The sequence below is a fragment of the Bombus affinis genome, chromosome 7 (assembly GCF_024516045.1).
Source record: "Bombus affinis isolate iyBomAffi1 chromosome 7, iyBomAffi1.2, whole genome shotgun sequence".
Classification (NCBI taxonomy): Eukaryota; Metazoa; Arthropoda; class Insecta; order Hymenoptera; family Apidae; genus Bombus; species Bombus affinis.
In genome coordinates, this window is record NC_066350.1 from 691,048 (window position 1) to 700,347 (window position 9,300).

General features: G+C 33.2%; 2 protein-coding genes across 2 annotated transcripts in view; both read right to left on the reverse strand.

Annotated features, from left to right (window-relative positions):
* Positions 1 to 3,220, reverse strand: part of LOC126918398 (HIRA-interacting protein 3) — a 96,358-nt gene extending 93,138 nt beyond the window's left edge. Inside the window, exon 1 of the mRNA XM_050726267.1 lies at positions 2,524 to 3,220. Within this exon, the coding sequence (XP_050582224.1) occupies positions 2,524 to 2,596 (73 nt within the window). The 5' untranslated portion in view covers positions 2,597 to 3,220. The remainder of the gene's footprint in view (positions 1 to 2,523) is intronic.
* A 632-nt stretch (positions 3,221 to 3,852) lies between these two features.
* LOC126918154 (BUD13 homolog) lies at positions 3,853 to 8,697 on the reverse strand. Its single transcript, XM_050725796.1, has 6 exons — positions 8,382 to 8,697; positions 7,828 to 8,160; positions 5,128 to 5,515; positions 4,606 to 4,757; positions 4,348 to 4,532; positions 3,853 to 4,254 (listed from the first exon to the last, which is right to left on the reverse strand). Exons 1-6 carry the CDS (start codon positions 8,480 to 8,482, stop codon positions 4,082 to 4,084), a joined length of 1,332 nt encoding a protein of 443 aa, XP_050581753.1. The 5' UTR covers positions 8,483 to 8,697; the 3' UTR covers positions 3,853 to 4,081.
* Between the last annotated feature and the right edge of the window lie 603 nt (positions 8,698 to 9,300).

The window sequence follows — 9,300 nt, forward strand, 5'->3', positions numbered from 1 at the left end:
AAAAACAAGATACGGTTAAGCTAAACGATATTTTTCTATTACTCAAGAAAGAAGGCAAGGAACGTGAATGACGCTGATCTCGTAAATATCGTACTTCAGCGTATGAACAGATTTCGTGCTCTAGTACCCAAACGAAATGTATGGTGTGACATTATATTACTGTCCGAGCCGTGCCGAGAATTTTCATTTCATTCAACCGGGAATATCCCCTTTTCGGCTTGTTGTCGGCTTCTTCCTTTTCCGTGACATGCAACATCGAGCTTTCTGAAGTAAAGCTCATAAGCCTCGAAACTCTGACTTTATCAGTATCAACGGTGTGACAGCATGTACATAGAAATCGCGAGTCAGCCTTAATGCGATGCACGAACCAAGCGTGAAGAAAAAGCAGAAGGTCGAGAACTCCGCTCGTAATTCGAGAGATCTAAGTATATACAAATGCACATACATACTAGCCTTCGTTTCACGACGTAACTGGAGGTTTTAACTTCCTCCTTGGGCAACTGGTTATATCACGTGAGAATCTTTATTCCATCAACGACGAAGGATCGAAAAGAATTCTTCTTTATGAGAATCGAGTAGAGTAGGTTTTATTTCATCGATAAGAGATATAAGTTAAAATATTGAAACTTTTTGGTGGAAAGTATTTTTAATAAATAACTTTTCGTTACATACATTGCATAAATATAAACAATTATATATCTATCAATAATTAGCCAGTCGTATGTATCTTTCCATATTTTCTACGATTGTTACTTATCTTTATAGTAAGTCTCCTATTTTCCTTTTACGAGACATTTATCGCGACGAATTCCATTTTAAACTCAATTCCCAGAAAAACCGTAATATTTGTCCGATGATCTAATGCATTGAATTTCTCAGTTTCATGCGCATGTATATTTTTATTTAATGAAAAAGTATATCGAAGACAATACGTACACTAAACTAACAAAAAATTAGTAATTGATTATATGTTAATATATGTTTCATGTGCATATGAACAAACAATTGATTATCATTTTGATCTAATAACTTTCTGGTGAGTTGTAATTAATAAGCAAATGTTCAATAGCGACAATACCTGATTGTAATTTAGCACTATAAGAAAAAAATTCTTTTATAAGCGCTATATTTATGATGCAACTATTTATCACAAAACACGAGTTGATTAATCAATTAAAAGGTTAAATGAGCGGTGCTTGAAACATTTAAAGTTCTTCTGAGTCACTAGATCAACGTCAATAATATTGATATATCATGTCAACGTTGCAAAACACGGTACATTGAAACAATTAAAAAAGAAACAAAAAGATGGTTCAACGATTAAAACTCTCGTACAAACAAATTACGTGCAACATGAAAAGAGGAATTCTTTTTGCTCTAATGCGACAAACATCGAAAACAAGTTAGATGCTTCAAATAAAAAATTACAAAACACGTTCAATATACAAAAATCATAAGAAAAATTTGCGGATGTGGCAGCAAGCATTTCAGTACAGGGAGGGTATCGTTTCTGAGTTATAAAAATTTCTTGTTCCACAATAAGCAAAATGAATAAAATACTTACGTTCTACTGATATTACAAATTCTTAGACCGAATAATAAAAATAAGAATACCATTAAAACATGGTTCATCCGACTGTGAGATTAAAATAGTTCTTAATTGCGAACTTCGCTCGAATGCTTGAATTGTTCTCCGGAGAATTTTGGATCGTTCGGAATACGAATGCCTCAGCGTTCACGGATCGATTTTATTGCGATTTCGTTACTCACCGTATTCCTCGTGTTTTGCGACAAAAATCGCCACAACCATGATCAGTCGAAGATTAAACAACTTTGAATGACGACCACGAACCTAAGCGAGAAAACCCAATAATTCTTCGAGTCGTCTTTCGAAGGGAAAGATATCAAATGCGACTCCACGCATTCTTACGAACTGGGAAGCTTGTCCTTCTGAATGAGTTTAAACAAAACGTTCTTAACCTCCAACGCGACTAGTTGTAAGTAATTTTATATCTGCTAGTACGTATTTCGTTTTAACGATATATTACATGAACATTATTTCTTCGAAAATGTAAATTCATCAAATTCATTCAAAAATATCATATTACTCCCTGAATTCATTAGCTCGGAAACAAATTAAAAACATCGAATTCCCAAAAGTAGAAAACGATTTTAAAAGCTTCTACAGTAAATTATCATCAACATAAAGCGAAAAAGTCCACGAGATTCATTTATTACGATTCTCTTAGTCCCTCACTAACATTTATTGAAACGTATGTTTTTCGCACAGAACTATGGTGCTCACGTTAAAATTATCTTTGATTAAATTACATACTGTATTTTTCTGTATTTCTATATAGTATACGCTGCATTGCACATTTCATTGTCGGCTTAATTAAAAACTAACATGTCCACGTAATTATGTATTTTCTCATAAGTACATATTGTGCCTAATTTGGACATATTTGTCAGATATCATGTTTTAGAAAATATAAAAATAAATATTAAAAGTAGATTACTCACCGCCGTTCTTCCCGTCCTCCTTCGCTTCATCCCCTACCGGCTGGACACTTTCCTTGCTCGTATTGCACCCCATTTTCACTCGGCTCTTCCTTGTTCTCTTCTTTCCCTATATCTTTTCTCTATTCTCCAGTCGCAAACGCCAACCGTTACTCGCGACACTTGCTATGTAATTCGCGATTACAATCGACCGATTGTAGCAGCTTTTCTGGTTAACATCGAGTCGTAAAATAAGGAATAGAGATTACACTAGGAGACTACTCATAGGAGTTAGAAAAAAGCTACCGACACCTTGACAAGGACAAATTGGTTAGTAGGAAAGATCACAGTGTATTTTTGGAGTTTCCAAAAATTTCGTTTTTCTTTTCGTGGACCAGAGAAGGTGAACGACACGCCGTGGACCCGGCTTATTCCCAGCAATTCGTTGAGACGAAAATACAATGAATCTTTGTGGTTGGTCAAACTGGACGTATTGTAAATTCGATCGGTTACGCAGTCTCTTCCGTTCACGAATTTAACAATCGGTTAAGAAAAATATATATATGTGTATATGTATGTGTGTACCCGCGCGTGTATGTATGTATATATATATGTATGTATATAGATTAAAACACTGTACAAAAGCTACTGCTGGCGAACACTAAACGCTAACCTAAGCGTGTATCACGAACACAAGTCCCATCGGCGTCGCGAGGCGTACTGACACTGCTGAGTGCCGAGTGTCGACGCCGACGACCCTGCCCTTGCGTCGCGACTACGCGAGTCGATATATATTCCTTCGTGATCTTCGTATGCGTACACATACACGATTGCATGCGCGCGAAACCAATAACGATATGCACGTCTATGGTGAACCCTTCGCTACACACGACTTAGATGCTTAAAGACGCTACGATTTTGCATTGTAACATTTCTATAAGAGACATATTGGTTTTGTATTAGTTATCGTCGGTTAACTACGCGTCACTCCCATTTCTCGTGTATCATCCAAGGAGAGGGACTTTTGCAAGGTTCAATCGATTTCATAAACGGATACCTCGTTTGAATGTACTGAATCGACAAGACCGGTGGCAGACAGGCGCCAACAATTCTCGCGGTCTTCCTGTTTTCTGGAACGAATATCGATTTTGTAGTTTTGATAATCCTCCGCGATTTACCGCCGTTGATGATTCATATTTCATAGATGAGACATACATTTGTTTGCGTTTCATAGTCGCGTGACTTATACTGAGAACAGTACTAACAAATAGCTTCAATATTTTTAATGCCTTCCCGGCATGCACGGTTCTCTCGATACAAAAAATATTAAGGATAAATAATAATAATGATTGGTAACGAATTTAAGACGATGTTTATTGAATATAGATAATAGAAACTGTATTTTACATTTTAAATATACAGGATGTACTAATTATTAGGAATATAAATGTAAAAATACTTGTAATATTTACTAAAATTCGACATCCTGTATATTTCCGATCTCTCGCTTGATAATTAAACCATAATGTTCATAACACGTAACTTCTATGATATATACAAAAAATGAAGAAACGCGTGCATTTTACATATCAGAAGTGCTCCATTTATAAGCCTCCTCTTGACGTGCTATCTTTGCATTTTGTGCTTCAAACCATCGTTTTTCATATCCATTACTTCTGTCAACCCCGTCCCACCTATGACCAGGTTTAATACCAAAACGATTTGGCATGAATGATCCTTCGTACTTTGGTCGATCTGAGAACATACATAGTTGTATACCAATGAAATCATTATGACAAATATGAATATTTTTTTAGAATTGAACTTAGAAAATGTATAATGCTATACCTGGTTTTCTCTTCCCTTCTTTTATCTGTTTTTGTTTAATATATTCTAACATAGGATCACCTTCTCTTTCTTGTTCCCTAAGCATTTTGTCTAAATCAGCGTCATCTGCATATCTTGCTAGAGGCTTACTCATTTCATAAAGATCATCTTTTAGCTTTTCTTCGCGATCCTCGACTTGTTTTAAACTAATATAACAAATATGTGTTTTACAAATTTTGCAAATACAATATCTTATGAACTGGATTCTGTATTACTTACCCTTTTCCCCATTTAGCATATTTTTCATCTAATTCCGCTTGTCGTTTTTGTCTCTCTCGTTCTTCTATTGCCTCTGCTTCTAGGTTACGTCTTTTACCTGTTTTATCACGCACAATCGCCGCTTGTCCAACTCCTGTAACTTCTTTACTAAGCTGAAGAAAACAAAATTGTAACCTTTAGGGTAGACTTTACTCTAGGGGATGAAAAATTAACTTCTTTTTTGTAATTTTGTAACTTTCGATGTGTAGTATCTGAAAAAACAAGTTTTAAAGTAAGCAAATCACTGATTTAAAAGTTATGGCTATGTAAAATTGAGCATATTTAGGATATTTTGTACATTATTTAGTGCCACATCGGTTTCTATCTATGATTTGTCCAATGAGTACATTGTACGCATTGAAAACTACAAGACTGCGAAAAAGAAGTCAATAATTTCTGGTTCACTGAAGTAAAATTTGATATTTTTTTCTTTTTTTATAAGCCATAAATTAGAAAACGGAAAGATGAAATTTCTTGAAATACCTTGCGAAAATGATCAGCTTCTCGTTTTCTATATGCCTCTGTTTCTTCTCGTAGTGCTTTAGCATCTTGTAATCCCGCCTTTTTTCCGTCTAATGTTTTCCTCATGCGTTTTTCACTACATTCTTTATCGATATTCCTATGGCTATATTTCTTTTCCTTGGTATAATAGTCCTCTCTATGTGAACGATGACTAAAGTCCCGGTCATATCTGTCACGAAATTTGCTTGATTTAGACTTATAGTAATTTCTGTCACCTTCCTTAAATCTGTTTGAACTTGTGTGGTCATCTCTATTCCTTTTACGAGGTGGACTCATATCTGAATCATGTCTCTTGTTTGGATTCTTTTTATAATGTTTGTACATTTTACTTGTAACGTCTGCCCAATTTCAGTTATTATCCGCGTGTGTTTCGCAGTCGTCCTCACAAAGCAAATTCTGCTGTCTGTTACATATATATATAGTGATATTTCCAAACAATGTATGTGCTTGACACTACAACATAAATTAAACTGGTATTTGATACATAACCTTTATTAAACAAAAATAACTCGAAATCTTAATCGCAAAAATGAACGTTGTAAAGACATGCATGCTGGATAACAGCCGATTCGTTACGTTCGTAAGTTTCATAACTGGAAACATGCATGCATATTATAAACGATCTCACTCCATCGCCATAAGCTACAACTACAAGTTTTATATGATTGCGGCCACACTACTACATGGAGCGCGGCGATCGCTCCATCTGACGTCATTTTATGTAACATTCTCGATACACGTTTGCACTCTTCACTCTTTGTTATTTAGTAAGAAACCATTTTATCGAAAACTTTGGATGCGTTTTTCTCAAAATCATGTTTTTTTAAATTTGTGAATGCGACTTAATGGAAATAAAATTATTGCCTTTTGTTATTACTTTTTGATAATTTTCAATGCGTAGAATCCGAAAATGCAACTCTTAGCTTTAGGAATCTGATGGCACAAAAGTTATAACTATGTAAAGTTAAGCATTTTTTTCGTATTTGATAGCTTATTTTGACACCATATTGGCTTTTATTCACTATTCGTCCAATGAGTGGAGTCGCTGGCTGTAACAAATGCACCTGGGCTATAGCCATTTAAGTGGGATAAGACAAAAATCTTTCCAGAGGGATATGCTCATAAAACAGTGAATTAAAACATAGAATTTGTAAATAAGTATTGAATTATGTTGAGGATAGCTATAAAATTGCAGTGGCCGCAAGACGGCCAGCTGTATTCATATGTTAATTTTCGGCAAAGTTTATCTATATTACGTGTTAATTACAGCCAGCAATGGTATTCACAGTCATAAAAGAAAAGCTCAAAAAATAAAAAACTAAATGTGTGTGAATGAGTGTTCATTTTTGTGTGGCCCAATCGGTGATAGATGGAAGCGATATGACGACAAAGCAAGTTGTCAAATATGCCAAAAACACTTAATTTTATACATGTATAATTTTTGAAATGCTGAATTCTTAAAATTAAAACTTGCATTTTCAGATTTTACACATTGAAACAAGATTTTAAGATTTTATAGCTAGATGATGACTAACAATTCTTAATGAAATAGAAACATTTAGAAAAACAATTGAATTAAAATGATTTTTCTTGCAAAAATAAATCGAAATTTTCCCGTAATTTTCTTTTAAAATTCCACAATTTGTTCAATTTTGTATTTGTTGATGTAATTACACGGTAATTAAGGAAAAGTTCTGTTTTTTGTTACAGGCAAGAATTGGATCCGTTAGGTTAACACTTTGACTGCCACGGTGGTCATTGGTGATAGGAGCGCTTGAACTTCTTACAATTGTAAAAATTGAATGAAAATCGACAGTTGGGGCATTTTGAATATAACCGATAAATAGAAGATACTTTGAAATAAAAAGTGCCCCATTGAACAATTAAACATTTTTATTAGAACATCAATAAAAAAAAATGAGAACAAATCTTGCATCTAACGATGCACTGTGTTTGCATCCGTATCTTTGAGGGGTAATCTATGATTATTATTATAAACACACCTTAGAAAATAATTGTAAATGCTGCTTTATAATCATATAATTGAAGTTAGAAATGTGAACTTACTATTATATATAGAATGAACAAACACTATTTAATAACATCTTCTACATATTTCAACAATATATTCTGGATGTTTTGCTTACGACGAAATAATGAATGCGAATGGTTTGTTGAAATGAACGAAGCCTTGTTATAATATATCGCTATCAACTGTTACCAAGGCGCCATGGTAGTAATCCATGACCACCAATATGATAAATGGTCCATTGGGGAACAATGTTGTCTTACATCATCAATTTATTATTATTTTGTCATTATATACTTTAAATAATAAAAATACTCCTGTGACGTCCTGAGTAAAACATGTGATTGCGGCGTGGCAGTCAAAGTGTTAAGATGTACACAAGTTTACAATTCCTGCAACCTGGTGGCTCGATGTTACAAATATATCTAAATATCTAATTAAAAAATGTATTATTTTTTTAATAAAAAAATTTTTCTTAGTACTTGAATATAAAATAAAGCACTCTTAAAATTGTGAAAACATTCGCTTTATTTTTGTTGAGAAAAAAATTCTCCGAGGCGATGAATGTTGTAGCAAGTGAGGTTCCCTTATTATATCATTACCATTGTTCTTTTTTGCTTCTTAATTGTCACTTTTTTTTTCTTTTTTTAGATATTCTTGGAGGAGACAAATCATCATCCAAATATTTCTTTTCTTGCCTTGGTGGACTTAAGTCGTCATCAGAAACGTTCTTAACTTCTTTGAGTTGCTTACTTTCTCTATCAATGTTAGGAATAGCTAAATCATCACCTTTGTCATTAGCTATTATTTTCCATCTTCTTTTATCAGAAAAATCAACCGGACCACGTTCATCTACAACACCAGCAATTTGAGGTGCATCTTCTGCATTGGTGAAAATATCAAATTCATTCTTTTCCATTGGTCTTAAATTCTTCAGCTCTATGTCATCGTCAATAATTTTTACTCTGAAAAATACATACCAAAATCTATACTAAGGAGTGAATAATCTTCCAAAATAGTTTATTATTTCTGTTCACATTTAAACAATCTCCGATACTAATATAATATTAAGTGAAGAAAATGACAATAAATAAAATACATTCTGTTTATACATTAAAGGTTAAAAAAATACAAGAACTTCCTGTTGAAACTGTCAAAGCCATAATATTTACAAATGGAAACTTACGTTTTTAATCCCAGTTTAATCTTTTTCTTTTTCTTCTTTTCATTTTTTGAAGATAAGTATTTTTTTAAATATTCTTTTTGATCTATAACCTTTTTTTCCATTTTGAGTTTTATGTCCCAAATGCAGCACGCAACACGCAACTATGTATGTAGCTTAGGTATGTGCTATACCATACTGTCTTCATCAGTATTTCGTGCCGCATACACGCGAGGGCACTACATTCGCTATTTAAATGTCGCACAAAAATGATAATTTGAAAAATTATATGTCATAATTTTTTTCCAACAAATAATCAAATTTTGAAAACAATTACAGTTTTAAACTTAATTCATGTATGATTTGAAGCATTAGAATTTAAGGTTTCTTAGCTATAATACGCTTTTCGTCCGAGTCAACCATTAAAAGTCAATGCATAAATTGTAGGGAGTACATATTTGGAAGTTACATAAAAATATTTGTTTTGTTTGCAACATAGATTACGCTTATTTAATGTATAAGATAAAGTGTTAAGTATAATAGTTAAAGGAGAAGGTACTGTACGGTTGCCTTACCTTTATACGTAAATATTTTAAGAACAACCGGCAAGATAACAATTCTAATTCTTCAGCATAACTGGAAGTGACAAACAATACATAAGTTATCAAGAGAAATCCAGGCACACTAAAACAAGTATTTCGCTATCTGATATCCTCTAAAATTATTTTATATGACGCCAGATATTAGGCACGACATTTTTTGTTTTATATTATTTTATTGAATTTTGCATGATCCATTTTATTCTATAGGAAACATAATTCAATAAAATAATATAAAACAAAAAATGTTTTCTTGTAAAATGAAAGAAACTTCTGGGGCAATCTAATATCGTACGAATATTATATTCGCTCGAATGCACACGCATTATACATACGGAAAATAG